Source organism: Danio aesculapii, chromosome 17, assembly GCF_903798145.1.
Source record: "Danio aesculapii chromosome 17, fDanAes4.1, whole genome shotgun sequence".
Lineage (NCBI taxonomy): Eukaryota > Metazoa > Chordata > Actinopteri > Cypriniformes > Danionidae > Danio > Danio aesculapii.
The window spans coordinates 43,768,660-43,794,474 of NC_079451.1; the positions used below are offsets into that span (position 1 = coordinate 43,768,660).

Consider the following 25,815-nt stretch of genomic DNA (forward strand, 5'->3'; position numbering starts at 1 on the left):
CTGTGACCGTTTGACATTCATAGTAATCTGATTTATTACTATGGAAGTCAATGGGTGCCAGCGACCAGCATTCTTCAAAATATCTACTTTTGTGTTCAATGGAAAAAAGAACCCATAAAGAATTAATAAACACATGAGGAAGAGTAAACGATTAGGTCATTTTCATTTTTGGGGTGATTCTGGGAGTTTCACACTAAAACAGCATCCTCAGAAACCTTACTTGGTCGAAACCTATTTGAGGATCTTGAACATGAAAGAAGACATTTTGAAAAATGCTGTTAGCTGTGACCGTTTGACATTCATAGTAATCTGATTTATTACTATGGAAGTCAATGGGTGCCAGCGACCAGCATTCTTCAAAATATCTACTTTTGTGTTCAATGGAAAAAAGAGAACCCATAAAGAATTATAAACACATGAGGAAGAGTAAACGATTAGGTCATTTTCATTTTTGGGGTGATTCTGGGAGTTTCACACTAAAACAGCATCCTCAGAAACCTTATAAAGGCCTTCGATAGATGTATGAATGTGTAGTATAGAGTCAGCAATCATGCCAAACCGGGTCTGTTTGTCACAAGCAAAAGTTATTCTACATTATGCTGGTTTCGAATACAGATCTTAAAGGGATAGTTCACCTAATAATTAAAACTCTATCATTTACTCAACCTTTACTTGGTCAAAACCTATTTGAGTATCTTTAACATGAAAGAAGACTTTTGAAAAATGCTGTTAGCTGCACCCATTGACTTCCATAGTAACTTGATTTATTACTATGGAAGTCATGGGTGCCACTACCAGCATTCTTTAAAATATCTTCTTTTGTGTTCAACAGAAGAAAGAAACTCATAAAGGGTTAATAAACACACGAGGAAGAGCAAACGATGAGGTTATAGGGGGATTCTGTGAGTTTCACACTAAGCAGCAGCCAATATCAACATATTTACTGTTAACAAGTGAACAGATCAGATGAGGAGTGACTGTAATGAAAACTGTGTTCTTACAAAAGCTGCATTTCTCATAGGCAAATCGGGGCAAGTTGCCATATGGTGTTTCATATTTACCCTCTAGTTTGTGCGGCATTATTCTGTGCTGTTTGTGAATTTTGGTAATCATTCAGTATTTACTGCTGAAAAATTGGCCGTAATAAATTAGCATTTTTTTAGAACGAACTACTGTAAACAACATACAGTGTAAAAACACTACCTCTAAACTCTAATTAACGGCACAAGAGCTGTCCACTAGACACACTTTTTGATCTAAAGGCCTCCACAGTAGTACCGTAAAGAGATTGTTTACACTACCCAAAAAAATTGTAATTATTTATCATTTAGTTCTTCATTGTGTTTTTTTTTTTCTTCAGTCTGAAAAGTTATTGATTTTAATCACTATGGAAGTCGATGGGTGCCAGCGACCAGCATTCTTCAAAATATCTCTTTGTGTTCAACAAAAGAAAGAAACTCATAAAGGGTTAATAACACATAGGAAGAGTAACGTGAGGCCATTTTAATTTTTGGGGTGATTCGGGAGTTTTCACCATAAAAAAAAGCATCCTCAGAGAACCGTATAAAGGCCTTCGATAGAATGTATGAATGTTGTAGTATAGAGTTCAGGCCAATCATGCCAACCTTGGTCTGTTGTCACAGCACAAGTTATTCTTACAGTTATGCTGGTTTCGGAATACCGATCTTAAAGGGATAGTTCACCTAATAATTAGAAACTCTCATCATTTACTCAACCTTTACTTGGTTCCAAAACCGCTATTTGAGTATCGCTTGACCAGAAAGAAGACATTTTGAAAAATGCTGTTAGGCTGGCACCCATTGACTCTCCATAGTAACTTGCATTTATACTAGGAAGTCATGGCGTTGCCACCTACCATGCCTTCTTTAAAATATCTTCTTTTGTGTTCAACAGAAGAAAGAAACTCATAAAGGGTTAATAAACACACGAGGAAGAGCAAACGATGAGGTTATAGGGTGATTCTGTGAGTTTCACACTAAAGCAGCATCCAATATCAACATATTTTACTGTTAACAAGTGAACAAAGATCAGATGAGAGTGACTGTAATGAAAACTGTGTTCTTACAAAAGCTGCATTTCTCATAAATGTCAAAATCGGGGCAAGTTGCCATATGTGTTTTCATATTTACACTCTAGTTTTTGCGCATTATTCTGTGCTGTTTTGTGAATTTTGTTAATCATTCAGTATTTACTGCTGAAAAATTGGCCGTAATAGCATTTTTTTAGAACAACTACTGTAACAACATAAAGTGTAAAAACACTACACTCTAAACTCTAATTAAAGGCACAAGAGCTGTCACTAGACACACTTTTGTACCTAAAAGCTCCACATTAGTACCTTAAAGAGATTGTTTACCCAAAAATTGTAATTATTTTATCATTTATTTCTTCATTGTGTTTTTTTTTTTCTTCAGTTGAAGAAGTTATTTGTTTTATCACTATGGAAGTCGATGGGTGCCAGCGACCAGCATTCTTCAAAATATCTTCTTTGTGTTCAACAAAAGAAAGAAACTCATAAAGGGTTAATAAACACATGAGGAAGAGGTAAACGATGAGGCCATTTTAATTTTTGGGGTGATTCTGGGAGTTTCACCATAAAAAAAAGCATCCTCAGAAACCTTATAAAGGCCTTCGATAGATGTATGAATGTGTAGTATAGAGTCAGCAATCATGCCAAACCAGGCCTGTTTGTCACAACTGCTTTCGAATATAGATCTTAAAGGGATAGTTCACCTAATAATTAAAACTCTATCATTTACTCAACCTTTACTTGGTCAAAACCTATTTGAGTATCTTGAACATGAAAGAAGACATTTTGAAAAATGCTGTTAGCTGGCACCCATTGACTTCCACAGTAACTTGATTTATTACTATGGAAGTCGATGGGTGCCATCAACCAGCATTCTTTAAAATATCTTCTTTTGTGTTCAACAGAAGAAAGAAACTCATAAAGGGTTAATAAACACATGAGGAAGAGTAAACGATGAGGTTTTGGGGTGATTCTGTGAGTTTCACACTACAGCAGAATACAATATCATCATATTTTACTGTTAACAAGTGAACAAAATTCAGATGAGAGTGACTGTAATGAAAACTGTGTTCTTACAAAAGCGGTGTTTCTCATAAATGTCAAAGTCAGGGCAAGTTGCCATATTTCATATTTACACTCTAGTTTTGTGCCTTATGTGTTCAGTATTTATAGCTGAAAAATTGGTCATAATGGCATTTTTTGGGACAACTAATGAAGTTTCTAACATAAGTTTGAAAGGAGTCTGATCAGTCAGGCGGGTCAGTCAGTCTATCATGTGTGTATATAAGTAGCGGTCTTTGCACAGTTTCAGTAGACTTTTGTTCCGGCATCCCTCCCCTTCCCAATGTACTCTGTTTTTTTTTTTTTTAATGTTTTAAAAAATGAAGAAGGGACTCAAGCCTCGAGCCTCCTCCAAGGATATGAGGTCCGAGCTCTCTTTGGGGGTTGATAGCTCGTGCCCCGCTTCAGGACAGCAACGGCAAAATTGTTTACCCAACTCAAGAAACAACATAAACTCAATCTAAAGGTACAAAAGCAGTCACTGGATACACTTTTGTACCTAAAAGGGTACATTAAAGAGATAGTTCACCCAAAAAAGAAAATTACCTCATCATTTATTTTTTCATCGTGTGGTTTTATACCTTTATGAGTTTCTTTCTTCTGTTGGTTTCTTTCTTCTGGTAAACACAAGAGAAGATATTTAGAAGAATGTTGGTTTCTGTGACCCATTGACTTCCACAGCAGGGTAAAAACATCAATGGAAGTCCATAATTCTCAGCATTTTTCAAAATATCTTCTTTTGTGTTCAATAGAAGAAAGAAACTCAACTGTGTTTTGAACAACTGAAGTAAACGATGACATAATATGTATTATAGTGAACTACTCAATGTACATATTAGTACCTAAAGTAAAAAAAAAATGTAGCTTTGGAAAAGTAGTGACTGCTTTTGCACCTTTATTTCCAAGAGTGTATTGGGGAACATTGTCACCAAAGATAAGATCAAAGTCATTTGTTCTAGACCATGCAAACATGGATTGTTTCACCCAAAATTTAAATTACCTCATCATTTATTTCTTCATCATGTGATTTTATTCCTTTATGAGTTTCTTTCTTCTGTTGAACACAAAAGAAGATATTTAGAAGTATGTTGGTTACTGTGGCTCATCTGGATTATCAATGGAAGTCCATACGTCCCAGCATTTTTCAAAATATCTTATTTGTGTTTAATAGAAAAAAGGGAACTCTGTTTTTGGACAAATCAAAGGTGAGTAAGTGATGACAATATTCGTCATGGTATTAATAACTACTTAAGGTACATATTAGTACCTAAATAGTTTTTAAAAATTTAGCGTTGGAAAAGAAGTGACTGTATTTGTACCTGTATATCTGAGAGTGTATTGAGGAACATTGTCACCAAAGATCAGATCAATGTCATTTGTTCTAGACCAAGCAAACACAGAGTTTCACCCAAAAATTGAAATTACCTCATCATTTTTTTCTTCATCGTGTAGTTTTATACCTTTATGAGTTTCTTTCTTCAATTGAACACAAGAGAAAAGAAGATATTTAGAAGAATACTGGTTACTGTTACCCATTGACTTCCACACCAGGGAAAAATCTATCGAAGTCCATAAGTCTCAGCATTTTTCAAAATATCTTTTTTTGAGTTTAACAGAAGAAAGAAACTCAACAAATGAGAACAAATGAGATAAATGATGACAATATTTATTATGGTGAACTATTCACGGTACATATTAGTATCTAAAAAGTAAAGAAAAGTGTAGCTTTGAAAAAAAGTAGTGACAGATTTTGTAACTGTATTTCTGAGAGTGTATTGAGTAACATTGTCACCAAAGATCAGATCTGTGTCATTTGTTCTAGATCATGCAAACATGAATTGTTTCAACCAAAAATTTTAATTACCTCATCATTTATTTCTTCATTGTGTGGTTTTAAACCTATGAATTTCTTTCTTCTGTTGAACACAAAAGAAAAGAAGATATTTAGAAGAATGCTGGTTACTGTGACCCATTGACTTCCACAGTAGAGAAAGAAATATCATCGGACGTCCATAAGTCTCAGCATTTTTCAAAATATCTTCTTTTGAGTTCAACAGAAGAAAGAAACTCAAATATGCTTTGAAAAAGTGAAGGGAGAGTAAGTGATGTCAGAATATAAATTTTTAGGTGAACTACTCAAGATACATTTTAGTACCTAAAAACAAAAAAAGTGTAGATTTGGAAAAGTAGTGACTGTATTTGTACCTGTATTTCTGAGAGCGTATTGAGGAACATTGTCACAAGTATCAGTGCAGTATCAATCCATAAGTCTCAACATTTTTCAAAATATCTTCTTTTGTGTTCAACAGAAGAAACTCAAATAGGTTTTGAACAGGTGAAGAGTGAGTAAATGATGACAGAATATTCATTATGGTATTAATAACTATTCCCGATACATATTAGTACCTAAAAAGTAAAGAAAAGTGTATGTTAGGAAAAACAAGTGACTGTATTTGCACCTTTATTTCTGAGAGTGTATTAGGGAACATTGTCATCAAAACATCAGACACATGCCCAGGGGCGTAGCAAGCGGGGGGGACAGGGGGATATGTCCCCCTCACTTTTTGAGACAGACCATTAAGAAACAGGTGATTAAAAATGTAAACTTTTGGATTTCATACAGCTGCAACCCCCCCCCCCACCCCCCCCCCCCCCCACACACACACACACTTTTAAAATGTCCACTACACCACTGCACATGCCATTTGTTCTAGACCATGCGAACATGGATTGTTTCACCCAAAAATTTAATTTTCCTCATCATTTATTTTCTTCATCGTGTGGTTTTATTCCTTTATGAGTTTCTTTCTTCTGTTGAACACAAAATAAGATATTTAGAAGAATGCTGGTTACTGTGACCCTTTAACTTTCACAGTAGGGGAATGAATAGCAGTGCAAGTCCATAAGTCTCAACATTTTTCAAAATATTTTCTTTTCTGTTCAACGGAAGAAAACGCAAATAGGTTTTGAACAAGTGAATGGTGAGTAAATGATGACAATATTTATTATGGTGAATTATTCAAGGGCCGACACGGTGGCTCAGCGGTTAGCACTCACAGCAAGAAGGTCGCTGGTTCGAGTCTCGGCTGGGTCAGTTGGCATTTCTAAGTTTGCATGTTCTCCCCGTGTTGGAGTGGGTTTCATCTGGGTGCTCAAGTTTCCCCCACAGTCCAAAAACATGTGGTGTAGGAGAATAATGAGCTAAATTGGTTAAAAATAATTAATAAATTGGCTAAAATTAATAATTGGCTAAAAAAGGTACGAAGTGACGGCTTTTATACGTGTATTTCTGAGTGTATTGGGAAACATTGTCTCCAAAGATCAGATGCATAAACATTTCCCTGGACAAAACTGATGGAAATTGATTTCATAGTTAAAAAAAAAAAAAAAAAAAGGAAGAAGTAGCTTCAATCTTCTCTAAAGCATGACTTTCAAAAGTTGCAATTAATAATAAGGTAACCCCAATATATAAGAACCATACCTTGCTGTGTTCACACACAGGCAGTCAAAAATGCTATTCAGAAAGCATGACTGATCCGCCAGCCACCGATTCATCGATACATCCATAAAGGACATGGGCGCACATAAAATGCAAACTCAAAGAATAATCAAACAGCTCAGCTCAGATGTAGCGATGTATACATCTCACGCTATGAGCCGTGCAGTAATGCATGGAGAGACTGCACGATTACCTTTGCGGGATGCATCTTCTTTATGTCTGTCTCTCTGCTCTGACCTTCACAATAACAGAGACGAGTGGCGGCTGGCGAGAGCTGCGGTAATCACCGCACAACACAGATGGGGGCTGGAAATCCCTCTTAATTGTGATAAATACACATCAGAATTGCTTATTTGCCTCTATTCCGTGCCGCGTACGATGCTGGCGAATCAACGGGTTGCATCCTTTGTGCGATGGTATAGCTCAGCTTGGGCTGTCTGCCTCTCAAGCGTTCGGAGAACATCGTCGCTTTATTTCCACCATAACTATTCTGAAATCACAGCTAAACAAAAACACTCCCGAGTATTCAGCGAGATATTCAGAATTTCACATCAAAGGATTATTTTAATGAACGCTGTATGTTGTTCATGTCGGAATTTAATTTCAATAACAAGCAGGCCAATTTACTAACCATTTTTTTAAATAGCATTTTGTTAATTTTATTACGCACGCAGCTTTTATGAATCTCATTTAAAACAGTGAAACAAAAGACGCATTTACATGTTCCATCCTAAAACAGACGAATATATGCATCACATGTAGTGTCTTGTTAATGGACCTGTTGATATACAAGCCATTAGAGAGGGGATGCTTTATAATGCTACACCAAATAAAGCCAGAGCATTTCACAATGCCACAGCTCCGGTCGCAATCTATGGATCCACTGCTGCACCGTAGGAGAGGAAATGGAACAATTTAGCACTTTTGTTTGCTCACAGTGAGGGAGGGAGGCATTGCTTTCTTCAACACAAAGCCAACTTTGTGTTTAGTGTTGTGTATAAATTCACGCCAACCAATCTCTCGCGCTCTCCCACTCTCTCGTCCAACTCCTTGGGAGTTGCTTCGCCCAAGAGCACAATCCCTCCCTTCCCGACACTTACTACAGCAGGAATTGGTGCTAGTAAACAGCCATGCATTAAAAAAAGAAATAAATAAACTCCCCTAGAATTTCAGCCCCGGTGTTATTCGGTTCAACTCTCAAGTGCAGCCACATAACGAATCACAGAGTGCAATTTAGCCCTTCAGAATGCCGGTCGGAAACAGGTGATAAAGGAAGCACTCGTGCACCGGCTATGAAGTTTCCCCCCCTCGAAATTAATTCCATCTTCAAGATTCCTATCTCTGCGATATGCTCGGAATGGCACACAAATACGCTCCCGCCAGAAAGATTACTGCAGACTGACTTAGCATAAACATCTCCTGCTGTTATGACTGGCAGGGGGTGGAATATAATTCTAAAGTCCTGGCCTATTTAGACGTAGGTGCATTAGTGTAATCTGCGCATTATGAGCGGAATTATGAAATAATCAAGCTTGATGAGAGTTTAGTCAAGATTGCTAATGATAAGCATTCACACTCCGGTCAGGCACACACACACACACACATTCGTTCTAGCAGAGTTGATACAGTATATGAAACGGGCTGTGTTTACATTGTAAAATGTCACTGGCTCTACGGCTGATATTTTGTACACACACACACACATGCAGCAGGTGAGTTATTGCATACAATTTAACATTAGTTCAACAAGCAGTCACAAGCAGTACCGTGTGAATCATCGCTGACTAATTTAATACTCCAGAAAGCTAAAAAGGAACAAAAAAAACAACATATTATTTTATACGAGTCAGAGCGAGCAATATTCTACAAGATAACCATAGAAAATAAGACAAGCACTTGCCGTAATGATGCATATGCTATGAAAAGCACTTGATAATACAGAAGATAGCAATAAAACAAAATGCACCTGACTAGTCGAAGCAATTTCACATCTTATCATGAAGTAATTTCATAACTGTGGATTAATTTAGCGCAACACCTGCCGTGATGCATATGCATAGAGCTCAAACAAAAAAAAAACACCTCACTAGACTACATAAACTATAGTTGTATTCACATTTCAGATCTACAGAGCAGCTAATCATTGCAAACGACAGAAATATGGACACTCAGTTAATCTAGCTTCTGAATAAACACACTTTTAAGTCCTCAAACCACCAAAACAGTGATTCCAGAACTATATCAGATACCATAACTATAAATCTTTTAAGATTGAAAAAACTGTGAATGAGCTGTCATCAACAACAGCGAGTGTAAAATGACTGGTACAAAATAGCAGCACTTAAACATTCACCTGACTCATGTACAGGCTAGTTTTATATCACAATTTCAGATCTATAAATCATGACAGCAAAACGATGAATTTTTAGTGGTGCATTTCCGAGCTAATGCATTACGCCTTCAAACATCCGCTTTATGCATGGAATTTCAGATATATAGATCTGACAAATGAATTTAGTGCACCACCTGCCATCATTTGCAAAATCTGGGAATTTCAACAACTCAACAGCAATGAAAACCTATTAAAATGTCATTTTAAACAGTGATAGCAGTTATACACCTGCCATGTAAGTCTAAAAACACTACTCTTAATGACAGCATTTTAGATGCTCAAGTGCCACTTTAATACACTAGTCTTGTGTTCAACAACAAATGAAGAGTTTACATGCAAAAACCTCTAAATGCCGTCTGAAATTTTCCTCTAAATTAAGCTTTTATTTCATTCTCCTGTGTTTATGTTCAGTGATATTACGTTTATGACAATGAATAAGTCCTCTTCCTGGTTTTTAAAGTGAAATACCTCAACATAAACAAAGGAGGCTGTGAAAAATGTTCATTTTCGATGCAAATTTCAGACGTCAACTCTTCAAATACATTTAATGCTTATACAAGATTTTAAACCACATCAAGAGTTTCTGATCCAGGACTCAAATGCACATCAATCTACATAGAAACTTCCTCCAACAGCAGCCTGCTGCATACTACTTCTCAGCAGTAAACAGAGTGTTTAACTCAGATTGGCCTAATGCCGCGAAAACAAACGACGAGCGGATGCAAAATTGTAACACAGTCAGGTTCGAATATCCACACATTTCCAGCGAAACCTGCCAACACAGCGCGACACACGCTGTACACATTCAACGGTCATGTCCTCTGTCCACCAAAACACACACACACACTCTCTCTTTCACCCTCACACACACACACCAGCGTAAACAGACACACACTCGCCGCTTCTGTCAGCGTGTATACCTGTTACCCAACCCCTCACACACACACACACTCCTGCGGAAAGGGCAAAGTTTCACATCCCAGTCCAAAATGCCCGTCAGCGCACGCGTTTCCACAGACACACAACAAACCGAGCGTTTACCGTTCTCTTCTGGAAGGGTCTTGCTGAATGCTGGGCTTGGTGGGCGCCATCTTCCTGCAATTATTAATTACACTTTTTTTCCTCCAGATTTCACGCGACGAGCAGCTGACAGCGGAACCGGGAGCATTTAAGCAACGCCATCGGCGGTACCGGAGCGCCCGTGCCCGTGTCTCCGTGCGTTAAGATGCGTTCAGACGAGAGCGAGACCAGCCGACGCTGAGATCCAAAGGCATGCCAATAAAGTGAGAGGAAACCCGGGGACGCTCGTGCGATCCGGCGGCTGTCCTCGCGGAGTAAACCGGGGCAGGAATTAGTGCACGAGAGGGGCATTTACACCACGATGTGCCCCTCGAACACAGCCGCTTCTTCCTAGCATGTTTGTCCGCATTTTCCAGCGTTTTTCCTGCCTCTCTCTCCCTCTCATCTCCCTCTCCTGCCGGCGCAACAACGCCACTCAGTTGTAGTTGGAAATAGTTTGAGTTTATAAGGAATATACAGGTTGTTTTTCAGGCGTTCTTGGGAAGATTTACATAAGAAAAAAACGCAATATGAGGGCTTTTGGTTGTTTGCTTATTTATGTATGCACTGGTATTTTTTTTTTTAAATCACAGTGTGATTGACAGCTGTCAAAATCTACTCATTGTTTTCCTGATGTGAGACTATATTATTTGGATATAGATACTTTTCTAAAACACTAAAAAATTAAATAACCCCTATATTAATATTATTATTTTAATTAAAGAGATACACCATGTGTTAAAGTAAATTTACACAAACCTGTATCAGAAAAAAAATGCTTGCTTGAAGTAAAGTGCACTAATTCAATACATTATTTATATATTTTCTTTCCATATTAATCCATCTCGGCATAAATATAGGCCTGTTTGGTGATGTGCATTAGAACATGTGACCTGTCAAGGTCATGAGCTGACAGCCACCCCATTTAATGTCCTGTTCATTGTGTTGTGCTCTAAATAGACTGTTTAATTGAACGTGACAGTGTATGTAAGCATGTGTGCTCATGATTCTGCTGATATACTAACAATCAGAAGCTTTCAAATCCATTAACCTCAATGTACCGTCTAGCTTTAGCAGATGAAGTGTTTCTATTTGTCTTAAAATAAATAGTAAAACAATTCTGATTCTGTTTAGGAACTTTACCAAGACTTCATTGAAATGTGTATGAATCAAAACCACACACACTGTGATTTAGTGGTGTTCTTTGGGCTTTGGGGATTAGTTGTTCAACTACAGTAGTTATTTGAAAATATTTTAGAGGTCTTTTCTAATTAAAACCGGTAGTTATGCACTTTATTTGAATTAAAACTCTGAATTAATCATTTGTTGATAGTGCCACTATTGTAAGCATCACTAAATACTTCATGTAAAATAAAATGTTTATTTATATAATAAATGTAACGTTTGTTTTATTTCTATTGACTATAAATCACAATATGACTTCCCTTCTCCTCTATGTGTGTGTGTGTGTGTGTGTGTTCCGGAATTTGACACACAATAAAACTTTACAGCTACACTAAACGGTTGGCTTTATACAGTGAGTCGTTTGTGTGATAAATGAAGCAAAGCCTGAAACTAAGTTTAAACCTGCAGCAACCTCCAGAGAGATCCAATAACGCTTTATATGTCTGACGTGAATGAATGCAACAGATATGACATGAATGGATGTCACCTAGAAGTGTGGGGAGAAAAAAACAACATGTTTTGCGGTTAGTCAGCGTACCTTTGTTGGTAAGACGTCAAGCCTTGGACGTTTTGCGGGTTCCCGTTTGTAGCTCCCGGGACTCTGGACGCAGCCGGCATCCCTCCGCCGCCTCCCGCACCTGCAGCCGCCGCCGCCGTCACCTGAACACTGAAATCCGGGAAGATCCTGATCATCCCCGAGCGCGCACCGCGATCCTGCACAGACCGAGTATGTGTGTATCAACCTTCCCTCCGCTCCGACAAATCACAGCAGCACAATCCCATTAGTGATGGAAACAATCTCATCAGCCATTCTACGTCTTGTTTTCTGCTGTGAGAAGAGAGATCTGCTGCTTTTGCTGGAGCTCGCCGACTGTCTGCGCGTCCTGTGCGCTTTTACGCGGAAAAAAGTTTCAAACGCTCCAAGCTTTCCCAATCCTACGTTTTAAAAAGGCGAATTTCCTCAGAATGTTGTTATTTAGCCATATCCTCCGATATGTGACTGTCTTTATGACTGCTTGTGAGTCTGATATCAGTTCGACGTCAGACTTAACTTACCATAAAGTGACACACTAACTCCTAAAATCCTAATTCAAAGTATCTTCATATTATTTCAGCTTAACATTGGGTTTGAAAGACTTTAAAAAGCCATTACAGAACTGTAAAAACACGCACGTGCGACGCTTTCCTTGTGGTGTAAAGGAATGTGTGCGTTTAAATAAACGAGCACAGAACTTTTATCAGTCCGGTTTGTCCTGAAAAAGCTCTACTGATTGAGATCAGAGACAGCTGTCCATTCCCAGTGTGGTTTAGGAAACAGATCTAAGTGTGTGCGCGAGGAAAGTCCAGTGCATGATGTGATCTGCTCGCCTCCTACTGTTGTGATGATGATGTGCTACTGCTTTCTGTTTCAGAGAGAAGGACCGATCAGCTTCTTCTTCTGGTGCTGATGCTGCAGAGGTCAGGTGCTGTCAGTGCTGCTGCTGCTGCTGCTGCCAGGATCAATGTCTAAAGCTGATGGGATGTTTGCTGTGTGCATGCTCCTGATGTGTTGTGTTGTGTTGCCCTGCTGTGTGTGGCAATGCCATCGCTATAGCGCGTGCGGGAAGATGAACTCCGCCGCTCGTGCAGCTGATTAACGGCGCGCGCCGCCGCCGCGCAGCCAATGGGACGCTCGCACGGGAGCGCGCGGCGGTTTACCGCATCTGTTAACCCTTCACGAGCCGAACCACGAGGAGCAGCGGGAGATTCACAGATGAAGCTGTAAGGTCAATCACACTCCATTAAAGGAAGTTAACATCAAAATCTGATTCAGAAAAAGCTTAATTGTCGGGTATGTTTACACATACGATGAATTTGTTTTCGTGACAGAAGTGCAACAGAAAAGAACACGAATAATAAAGGAATTTTAAAAAGTAAATAATGAATAAAAACATACAATTTGACAAATAAATATACAGTATATAACTATATAGTAAAATAAAAAATAGAAATAGAAAAAACTATTACCGACAGCCCCCAAAATACTTGTTAATAACCAATTTAGATATTTAAATTTTTCTACTATCCTTTAAACTACGTTTAATATATTTCCCACTTACAAATATAATAAAAATGATTACAATAACTTAATTTTTTACATAAATACACTGTAAAAAACCTTGGTTGCTTTAAATTTTTAAGCTGAATCAAATTAACCATATGAATCCACTGAATTTATATTATGTTAAACTGACTTAAAACAGCTAGCATAACTTATAAAATTAAGTTAGAACGTGATTAACTTAGTTTAATAAGTTACAATGACCTAAAACATATGCTGTCAGGACTAATTGATCATATAATTTTTACAGTGTAGGCTAAATTATGCTCATTGTTGATTTACTGGCATCAGCATGCTTTCTATAAAAGACTAGATTAATACGTTTAATTTGATGAAAACCAAAATATACACTGTAAAACTGTAATTATTTTAATAAACTGATTTTTTCTATTAATTTGCGGTAGGGAATTGTGTTATGAGTTGTTAATCTCTGCTCTGTTTACTTTTGATATTGAAATTTTAACTTTTGCAGTTGAACAAAATTACTTTTATTGACATTTCAGTAGTTTTGTATAATAAATAATATAGAGATAATTAAGTCGGTAAAATAACAGCAAAAGTAGATCTAACTGGCAGATATTTGCAGCATTTATAAAACCAATCCAGGCAACACGTCACTTCAAACTATTAAATATGTAAAAAATAAATTAATTAATAAAAAAAGTCACTTTTTCAAAATTTTCAAAATAAAAAGTTAAAGGAAACAAATCAAAAGCATAAACAAATTAAAAAAAAAAAAACACGATTCACAAAATATGGAAAACCATACAGTGCATGGTTACATAATATTGTAGTATTTTATATACAATGTAAAAAATGTAAATTACTTGTTCCCCGTTTATTTATACTTTTGAATCGCATTATGAGACCTCTGAATAATGAATCGCATTATTTTCCTACCTTAAAAAAGTTAAAACAAGTGACTTTTATTGACATTTGTAATAGTTTAAAGTGATATATTCTTTCTATTATGAGTTAAATTTCACCATCAAAAGTCAACAGAGCAGAGATCAACATCCCATGATGCAACTCACAACCGTAAATAAATGGATAAGCACAATAAAAGTTTGTTTTATTGCCCATTAGGTGAAATAATTAAACATTAAACACACGCGTTATGATTTTGCCAAGTATGATGCGATTCTGGATTCACATCTGGAACATAATTTTTGTTCGAAGATGTATTCCATACCAATTCCCTACCCCTAACTATAAATTATTCCCAAAATCAGAGGGGAATAATAGTTGGATAACACTCATGTAGAAGCTAACCATAATCCTAAACGTTACATAAACGGTTAATCCCTTAGTTCTGATTGGCTGATTGGAATGTTGTTCTAGGATCAATATGGATGTTAATCCAGGAACAAGTCCTACTTGGTGAAATCAGGTTGGCATATTAAACACTTCAATTCAATTCAAGTTTATTTCTATAGCGTTTTTACAATGTAGATTGTGTCAAAGCAGATTAACATAGAAGTTCTAGTAAACTGAAACTGTGTCAGTCCAGTTTTCAGAGTTTAAGTTCAGTTTAGTTTAACACATATTAAATATGGGCATTAAACATTATTTCAGTCTTTCTACTGTACATAAAATAAAATTAAAAAGTCATGTTAAAATAAATGTTTGTAGTTATTTGTAAAAAAAAAAAAAAAAAAGTGTATGTATGTGCATGTTGCTCACTGGATATTTTCTCTTTCAGACCATTCTCTGTAAACCCTAGATGAAAATCCCTGTAGATCAGCAGTTTAAACCGAGGATCAGAATAGGAAAGAAAGGTGATGTGACTTTGAATGTGGCACTGTTTATGGTACTAGACGGGCTGGTCTGAGTATTTTAGAAACTGCTGATCTACAGGGATTTTCACGCACAACCATCTCTAGGGTTTACAGAGAATGATCCGAAAAGAAAAAATATCCAGTGAGTGGTAGTTCTGTGGGTGCAAATGCCTTGTTGATACTAGAGATCAGAGGAGAATGGGAAGAATCTGAGGCTACAATTCACACAGGCTCACCAAAATTAGACATTAGAAGATAACGTTGCCTGTTCTGATGAGTCTCGATTTCTGCTGCGCAATTAGGATGGTAGGGTCAGAATTTGGCATCAACAGCATGAAAGCATAGATGCATCCTGCCTTAAATCAATGGTTCAGGCTGCTGGTGGTGGTGTAATGGTGTGCTTTCTTGGCACACTTTGGGCCTATTAGTACCAACTGAGCATCGTGTCAACGCCACAGCCTACCTGAGCATTGTTGCTGACCATGACCATCCCTTTATGACCACAGTGTACCCATCTTCTGATGGCTGCTTCCAACAGGATAATGCACCATGTCATAAAGCGTGAATCATCTCAGACTAGTTTCTTGAGCATGACAATGAGTTCACTGTACTCATATGGCCTCCACAGTCACCAGAACTCAATCCAATAAAGCACCTTTGGTATGTGGTGGAACGGGAGATTTGCATCATAGATGAGCAGCCGACAAATCTGCTGCAACTGTCTGATGCTATCATGTCAATATGGACCAAAATCTCTGAGAAATATTTCCAGTACCTTGTTGAATCTATGTCACAAAGGATTAAGGCAGTTCTGAAGGCAAAAGTGCATCCAACCCGGTACTAGTAAGGTGTACCTAATAAAGTGGCCAGTGAGTGTAGCACATGTGTGTGAAGTTTCAGCTCAAAATACTCCACATATAATGTTTAATAACTCTATGAATCTGCCTCTCTTAGGCTTGATGCTTATTGTGCCATTTTGGTGACTGTCACTTTAAATTCAAATGAGATTGTGCTCTTTTTAAAAGAGGGTGGAGCTACAAATGCCTATGTGTCAGCATAGTGGCAGATTCAAAAACAAGACTAAAGTCTTATGCTAATAAGGGTGAGCTCCTCACTAGTGGGCGTGGATTCCCCCTCTGATAGCACGAACAAAGGGAAAATGTCATTCAAAGTGTTTATGAGTGCAGTGCAGACAATTGTATGGTGTGATTATAAAAATATTAAATAAATACATTTTTACCATTACAAGCTGGTTACATTCACAGACTGCTGCCACACAACTGTGCTAAACCCCTTTAAAGGTGATTTTTGCATAATAGGTCCCCTTTAAATCACATTTTACAGTACAGATGAAGACTATTTAGAAATATTCTCAGCAGATTTAATTGTGCAACGGAGCTCGCGGGTTGTCAGTAAGTTGCTCCTCATTGACTCTTCTGTTCTTGAACTGTCATTGTTGTGAAAGTGATTGAGTGTTAACCAATAAAATATTCCAAAATGCAAATATTGAGCTGCGTCCACATCAACACTCATGAATCTTCTACTGTAGCTCACTTGTCCTTTGATAAAGCAAAGACGGCTATCTGTTGGCGCTTTATGAGTTCAGCCTTATGGCATTTTATCAAGCATTTGCAGCTTATTAATGATCGCATACACGCCATCCTTTGAAATCAGCAGGGAGTCCTTGAAACCAAACCATCGCATATCTGTAAATGACGGTAGATTTGTAATTGTCAGAGAGTGTATTTACATGTGATGCATTTGTAGAGAATGTCAAGTTCAGTTAGGAGAATCAGGGTTCTTCAGCTTGTGACAATAGCAGAACCCTTTATGGTGCTTGACAGAGCCCCTTTTTATTAGGGTATACAAAAAAACCTGCTTTTAAAGTGCTATATACACTGTAAAAATATATCTGTTAATTAACAGTTTCCATATTTAGTGGTTCAGCAGTGTTTTCTGTTTATTTACGGTTGTGAAATGCATTATGGGAGATTGATCTCTGCTCTGTCGACTTTTGATGTTGAAAATTCAACTCTACAGTTTAACAAAGTGACTTTTATTGACATTTTAGAGCTTTGAAATAATATAATGTTGATGTAATAAGTGTTTAAAATAACAGGCAGTTTATTGCTATTGTGATCGCCAGCGGTGTTTTCTCCACTGGAGATTACTTCCGCAATTCCTACCGAACTACAACTCCCAAAACTCTTTGCACTCATCAACTCCTGCCACAGCTTAAAGTAATCCGGACACTCACACACACTGTTACGTGCCAGCAGTATTGGTTATTTATGTTTGTATTGTGTCTCATTGTGTTTCACTTCCTTGTTTTTGCCTACTGCTGTTCCTGATTGGCTGGTTCACCTCCACATGATGCAACCAATCCTGACCCTGCCTTATGCTGATTGGTTTCTCAGTAAGGACTTGGTCCCGGTCTCAGCCAGTCAGATCACTCCAGCTCACTATATATTTTGTGTCTGCCAGCAGTTTGGAAGTCTTTGTTGACTCGATTTGTTGTTGGTTTCTGTGCTTGTTTGTTTGATTGAATCTGTGATTATATCCCCATTTTGTTCAGTTTTGTTGTGATTTATTGTCTGTCATTACCTTTATTTACACTGTGTTGTCATTTTGGTTTAGTCACTGTCTATTCTTGCCTGTGTAATCTTTCCTTTCCTCATATTTCCCTACAGAGGAATGGTAGAAAGACTGGTAGGTCATGTGACATTTCAACACCGAGTTAAATTGTCTAGAGAGACACTAGGAAAGAGGTTGAGCGCCAACCCGTGTATTTTTGATTAAGTGGATAGTTAGTGTAGTTTAGGTAAGACGTCTTTGGATGTTAAATTTATTTTTCACATTTTTGTTTATTAGACTAGCTTTTGAGGGGATTTTAGTAAGACTGTTTGGTTTTGATTGTTTCTTTGCTTTAGTGCCACCCATAGCCAGTGTTTCTAATTTATGTTTTGTTGTGATTGTAAATAGCTCACTCACTGCTTCACTTATCACCACCTGTAGTAAATCACTTTATTTGCACAGCAATTCTTGTTTGTGGTCGTTACTTCGAGTGCAATTTTCTTTGAGTCTTCGTTTGAACCAGATCCTAGGTCAAGTGTGCAACCTCACTCCCTTAGACTGCCCAGGGGTTGTAACACACACATACACACACACACACACACACACACACACACACACACACACACAGCTGAAACTCATCTTCACTGATTACATGGACTGTATATACCACTCACTTTCAGACACTTTGCTGAGTCTTGATTCATAAAATATTAGGAAGCATTTTGATTCTTGTCTTGTGTACCACTTTGATTCTTTGCCGCCTAGCCTGACCTTTCACCTGTATTTTGACTATGGTTATTGGATTACCTTTACGCTCCCGTTTTTTCTTCTATTTTTGACCATTGCCTGCATGACTTCTCTTTAAAAAACTGCATGTGAATCCAGCGTCCACTTCGTAAGAATTACAACATTTTTAAATATAAGTAATTAATTTTAGCAAAAAATTGTATTTGTTTTTTTTATATATATATATATATATATATATATATATATAAGCTTTATATATTCATTCATTTTCTTTTTTCGGCTTAATCCCTTTATTAATCTGGGGTCGCCACAGCGGAATGAATTTCCAACTTATCCAGCATATGTTTTATGCAGCGGATGCCCTTCCAGCTGCAACCCATCTCTGGGAAACCAGAGCACCCGGATGAAACCCACGCCAACAAGAGGAGAACATGCAAACTCCACACAGAAATGGCAACTGACCCAGTGGAGGCTCGAACCAGCGACCTTCTTGCTGTGAGACGACAGCACTACCTACTACAATAATAATAGTAACAATAATAATGACCTTACAATATTATACATAGTCTGTTTAATGATATTAGTGATATGTTGTATAAATATAAGTATTAATTTTTGTTTTATTTATTTTTTCATATTATAAATATTAATATTAAGCTTATATATTATCATTATTATTGTAATTGCAACAATAATAATAATATAAAAAATATATGAATGCAATATTAATATTTCTAATATTAATAAAATAAAACAAAAATTAATACTTATATTTATACAACAAATCACTAATATCATTAAACAGACTTTGTATAATACAGTATTTGTATAATATTTGTATAATATCTCTATTTGTATTATACAGACTTTGTATAATATTGTAAGGTCATTATTATTATTTATTGATTTACTTTGCACTTAGGACCTTACAATATTTAAAAAGTCTGTTTAATGTTATTAGTAATACAAGTATTTATTTGATTAATATTAGTATTTTTAACAATAATTAGATTTATTACTCATACATTTCACACATTTTATGGTCTGGTCTTACATCTCACAAATATATTTAATCTTTGACATTTTTTATTTATGATTTTTTTCATTTTTATGAATAGACATAGTATTCATTAGAGATATAAAAAAACAACAACTCTGTTACTTACCCACTGACGTTGAGACATACTGTTGTTCACCCATTGTTAAACTAAAATCTGAAAGAAAAAAAAAACAGGATTGGTACATAAATGATTAGACATTTTAAAAATGAATTGACCTGTTGAACGAGTGCTGACAGTCTGTGCAGTCGATGCTTGAGCTCCAGAAAAGCAGTAATGAGCTGCAGGTGCTTTGTCAGTTACAGATTAAAAAAAAAAAGGCGGGAAACGAAATTAAAACTCAAAATCAAGAAACATTCAATAGCTGTGTCTCATTTCAGAGGATGCATCCTCCGAAGGAAGCAGACTTCAATGGTGAGTCCTTCAAAGTCCACACAGGCTGAACCGAGCGTTTTGAAATGAGACGATCTAGCCTACAGAGGACGGATCTAGTCACCAGGCAACCGTAACAGCTGCTGATAAAAATTGTAAAGACTTTTTTCGAAGTGATTTTAAAAATTATTTTAAGCGATCTAAAGGCAAAACAGGGTTCACAAAAGCTAGAAATATATATTGTTTTATCCATATGTACACATAAAAATGTCTATAAAAGTCACTCTTTAGTAAGACATGTCATACTCTTTTAGTTTTTTTAACAAGTGTTTAGATATACAAGCAAAATAAACACAATTCATACACTTAATCCGGAGTTTTCTTTTAAAAACGTCCTGCCATTTTCAGCGTGCAATGAATCTTGGGACGTTCGAGGCCGCGAAGGATCCACCGGTTGTGTCCCTCATTACCTGGGAAATGAAGGACGTATTTTGAGGCTGCATTTGAAGGAGCTTTCGAATTTTTTTGAAATGAGACAGCCTTCGTCGTGGCGCGATAACGCAGCGCACTTCGCATGCATCCTTCGGAGGATGCAGCCTCTGAAATGGGACACAGCTATTCATTTTCCTTCGGCTTATTCTCTATTTCAGAGGCCACCACAATGGAATGAACAGCCAACTATTCCAGCATATGTTTTACACAGCAAATGCCCTTCCAGCCGCAACCCAGTATTGGGAAACACCTATACACACTCATTCACATACATACACACCCATACACTACGGCCAGTTTAGTTTATTCAATTCACCTACAGCGCATGTCTTTGGATTGTGGGGGGAAACCGGAGCACCCAGAGGAAACCCACGTTAACATTAGGAGAACATGCAAATTCCACACAGAAATGCAAACTGACCTACTCAGGACTCAAACCAACGACCTTCTTACTGTGAGTATGAATATATATTTTAAGAGTATAATATAGATTTCTGAGCATTTAGTTAAGAGTAGATCTCAGGTGAAACATCACTGCTCACAGGTGGCCATAATTCCTCTGTTGCCTATCCAGTTTAAAAAGCAGGAACATTTTCTTCTCGGCCTCCTCCGAAATGAAAAATACTCCCTCAGATTATCAGCGGACATGATTAAACAGCAATAAAGATGCACTCAGCGCTTCACCTGGGACAGTAAATGGAAAAAGCTCTCTAATAAAACAGCCTTAACAAACAAGACAGCGTTCTCTTCAGGCCTGTTTCTCAGTGATGGAATCAAATAGATTGCAGTGGAAGCTTTAAACCGACACTGCAGCTCCTAATACAATTAGATTAACGCTGTCTTCTGTTTACTTCCCCGGGTATTTGCAGTGGTCTGTATTGCATTTATTTGTCTACAGTGCTCCGCTAAACTACATGAGACAGATCCGGGGCAGTGCGAGCCTCCCACATCACGGCTCCACGCGGGTGGTGTCGTTCTCCTGAGGAAGACTTTGGCAATCGATATTATACTCGTCTGCCAAGAGCACAGACTGTTTTGAAAAGACAAGGCCGATTATAAGAGAACTACACTTATTATGAAGGAAAACGCAAAGTAACAAAGTCAGGGGAAATGTTGTTGTTCAGAGGTTGTGCTTTCAGAGATCTCATTGATTCAAATTTAGACATAATCCTATTGAATTGTATATGTTTTCTGAGTTTTTCAATCTATAATCTAGTATTGTTGATCTGTTAGATTTGCTTAAAAATTGTGAGTAAACATGATGAAATCAGATGATCTTTTTATGTCTATGTGGATTTTGGTCAGAATAAGCACATTTTACGAAGGCTTTGTTTTCTATGTGGAACTGTAGACGACATAATAATAGAACTACAGCTGGAATGATAGAAAAATAGATGCAATGATAGAACGATAGATAGAATGAGAATGATGGATGGATGGATGGATGGATGGATGGATGGATGGATGGATGGATGGATGGATGGATGGATGGATGGATGGATGGATGGATGGATGGATGGATGGATGGATGGATGGATGGATAGATAGATAGATAGATAGATAGATAGATAGATAGATAGATAGATAGATAGATAGATAGATAGATAGATAGATAGATAGATAGATAGATAGATAGATAGATAGATAGATAGATTAGACAGGTAGACAGATAGATAGATAGATAGATAGATAGATAGATAGATAGATAGATAGATAGATAGATAGATAGATAGATAGATAGATAGATAGATAGATAGATAGATAGATAGATAGATAGATAGATAGATAAAATAACAGTAAATATATGGATGGATGGATGGATGGATGGATGGATGGATGGATGGATGGATGGATGGATGGATGGATGGATGGATGGATGGGTGGATGGAAAAATAGAATGACAGAACAATTGAAAGAACAATAGATAGATAGATGGATGAATGGATAGATGGATGGAACGACAGACAGACGGACGGACGGACGGACGGATGGATGGATAGATAGATAGATAGATAAAATAACAGTAAATATATGGATGGATGGATGGATGGATGGATGGATGGATGGATGGATGGATGGATGGACAAATAGAATGACAGAACAATTGAAAGAACAATAGATAGATAGATGGATGAATGGATAGATGGATGGAACGACAGACAGACAGACAGACAGACAGACAGACAGACAGATAGATAGATAGATAGATAGATAGATAGATAGATAGATAGATAGATAGATAGATAGATAGATAGATAGATAGATAGATAGATAGATAGATAGATAGATAGATAGATAGATAGATAGATAGATAGATAGAATGACAGACAGGCAGACAGAGAGCTAGATGGATGGGTGGATGGATGAATGGATGGATGGATGGAACGACAGACGGACAGACAGACATAGATAGATAGATAGATAGATAGATAGATAGATAGATAGATAGATAGATAGATAGATAGATAGATAGATAGATAGATAGATAGATAGATAGATAGATAGATAGATGGATGGATGGATGGATGGATGGATGGATGGATGGATGGATGGATGGATGGACAAATAGAGTGACAGAACAACTGAAAGAACGATAGATAGATAGATGGATGAATGGATAGATGGATGGAATGACAGACAGATAGATAGACAGATAGATAGAAAGAAAGAAAGAAAGAAAGAAAGAAAGAAAGAAAGAAAGAAAGAAAGAAAGAAAGAAAGAAAGAAAGAAAGAAAAACAATAGAACTGACAGACAGAAGAACAACAGATAGACTGCGATTTAATCCAACACATCACGCAGCTTTAAATGACAGAACCAGGAATATAACACCGTGTATAAGACACAACACTAAACCCTCCTCATAAAGCCACATCCAGCAGTAGTAGAGTAAGAGCTTTCAGCAGCTCATCATTTGCTCACGGAGGGTCAGTGGATTATTCTGCTCTTCCTCTCAGTCGCTGCCATTCTTCTCTCAACCACATGTTGACAAGTCAGCTTAATGTGAAGCGGGATAAACTGTGATGGAGGCCGTCAGTCCCGCTGTTTGTCCAAACTCTCACAAAAAAAAGAAGAGAGGAATCTGTCTCCTGCTGGCTGAACAAACGGCGTCCGGGCCTCCATCACGCACACTCCTCTTCCACAATATCATCCTCACCTGCGATAACAATCAGTGTTAAATGAAGTCAAGGGTATTTTTTTTGCACAGGAGTTTTGGAGGTTGTAGGACCGGTTGCCGGTGGTTTGAGCTTATCGGGACGTGGCGTGTTCAACACTCTGTCCTGAAATGAGTGTGTGCTCCATTATGTGATAATTCTGTCAATCACGAGGTCATCAGCACAGCTCCTATCGCAAGAGGATAATTGGAGTTGTAACTGTGAATTACATTTTTTTTTCTCCCCCTTCTTAAATGAAAGATAACAATACACGATGAGTGAATGACTGTTTCTTTCTTACTGAGGTGATTACTGGCCATGCCTCTTCATTAAAGTACCTTTGATTAGCTATTTTTAATGCGCCAGGATCTTTAACTTTCACATTTATCAGAAATTATGACATCTCAAGGCAGCACAGTGGCTCAGTGGTTAGCACTGTCGCCTCACAGCAAGAAGGTCGCTGGTTCGAGTCTTGGCTGGGCCAGTTGGCATTTCTGAGTGGAGTTTGTATGTTCTCCCCGTGTTGGCGTGGGTTTCCTCCAGGCAGGGGCGTAGCAACCGGGGGGTGGGGATGCGTCCCCCTCACTTTTAGAGATAGATCATGTAGAAACAGGTGGTCATTAATTATATGACAGTAAACTTTTAAATTTCATTCGGCTGTCCAACGCCCCCACCCCACTTTTAAAATGTCCACTACACCCCTACTTCCGAGTACTCTGGTTTCCCCCACAGTCCAAAGACATGCGCTGAATTAGGATGAACTGATTTGGCCGTAGTTTGAATGTGAATGAGAGAGTGTATGGGTGTTTCCCAATACTTGGGTTTCAGCTAGAAGGGCATCCGCTACGTATAACATACGCCGGAATAGTTGGCGGTTCATTTCTCTGTGGCGACCTCTGATAAAAAAAGGGACCGAGCCAAAGGAAAAGGAATGAATGAATGGGTCTATTTAAGTGTGAAAGTCATTTAAAGGGATAGTACACCAAAAAGGAATAATACAAAACAAAAATTTTTTTTTCTACAATTTTTTTTTACTCAAGATGAGTATTTTGATTACAAATTTATGTGAGTAAAATGACATAATTATATATTTTTGAACTATTGAGATATCTCTTTAAGTGAGGGCTCTTGCTTTTTTGATCCAAATGTCCTAATTTTGTTATGCAAATCAATCTCATCTCACGTGAATGCAGCTTTCATTATTATTATTATTATTATTATTATTATTAATATTATTATTATTAATATTATTATTATTATTGTTGTTATTATTATTATTATTATTATTATTATTATTATTATTGTTATTATTGTTGTTATTATTATTATTATTATTGTTATTATTATTATTATTATTATTATTATTATTATTATTATTATTATTGTTATTATTATTTTAATTTTTATTATTGTTATTATTATTATTGTTATTGTTATTGTTATTGTTATTATTATTATTATTATTATTATTATTATTATTATTATTATTATTATTATTATTATTGTTATTATTATTATTATTGTTATTATTATTATTGTTATTATTATTGTTATTATTGTTGTTGTTATTATTATTATTATTATTATTATTGTAATTATTATTAATATTATTATTATTGTTGTTATTATTGTTGTTATTATTGTTATTATTATTATTATTATTATTATTATTATTATTATTATTGTTATTATTATTATTATTATTATTGTTTTAATTATTATTGTTATTATTATTATTATTATTGTTATTGTTATTATTGTTATTGTTATTATTATTATTATTATTATTATTATTATTATTATTGTTATTATTATTGTTATTATTATTGTTATTATTATTATTATTATTATTATTATTGTTGTTGTTATTATTATTATTATTATTATTATTGTTATTATTGTTATTATTATTATTATTATTGTTATTATTATTATTGTTATTATTATTATTATTATTATTATTATTATTGTTATTGTTATTGTTATTGTTATTATTGTTATTGTTATTGTTATTATTATTATTATTATTATTATTATTGTTATTATTATTGTTATTATTATTATTATTATTATTATTATTATTATTATTATTATTATTATTGTTATTATTGTTATTATTATTATTGTTGTTGTTGTTATTATTATTATTATTGTTATTATTATTATTATTATTATTATTATTATTATTATTATTGTTATTATTATTATTATTATTATTATTATTATTATTATTATTATTATTATTAAAACAAGCTGCAATGTATGCCCTTGTTTTCTATTTAAATGATAATA

The 25,815-nt window shown here is 36.2% G+C and overlaps 1 protein-coding gene across 3 annotated transcripts in view; it reads right to left on the reverse strand.

Annotated features, from left to right (window-relative positions):
• The window catches only part of LOC130244215 (neuronal PAS domain-containing protein 3), a 620,066-nt gene extending 607,260 nt beyond the window's left edge, over window positions 1-12,806 (reverse strand). For 2 of the 3 annotated variants that reach the window (XM_056476532.1, XM_056476531.1), the window contains exon 1: window positions 11,786-12,806. In XM_056476532.1, the coding sequence (XP_056332507.1) occupies window positions 11,786-11,940 (155 nt within the window). In that variant the 5' untranslated portion in view covers window positions 11,941-12,806. Of the gene's footprint in view, window positions 1-10,044; window positions 10,489-11,785 lie in introns of those variants that run through there. The other variant, XM_056476533.1, reaches the window with a different exon arrangement.
• Between the last annotated feature and the right edge of the window lie 13,009 nt (window positions 12,807-25,815).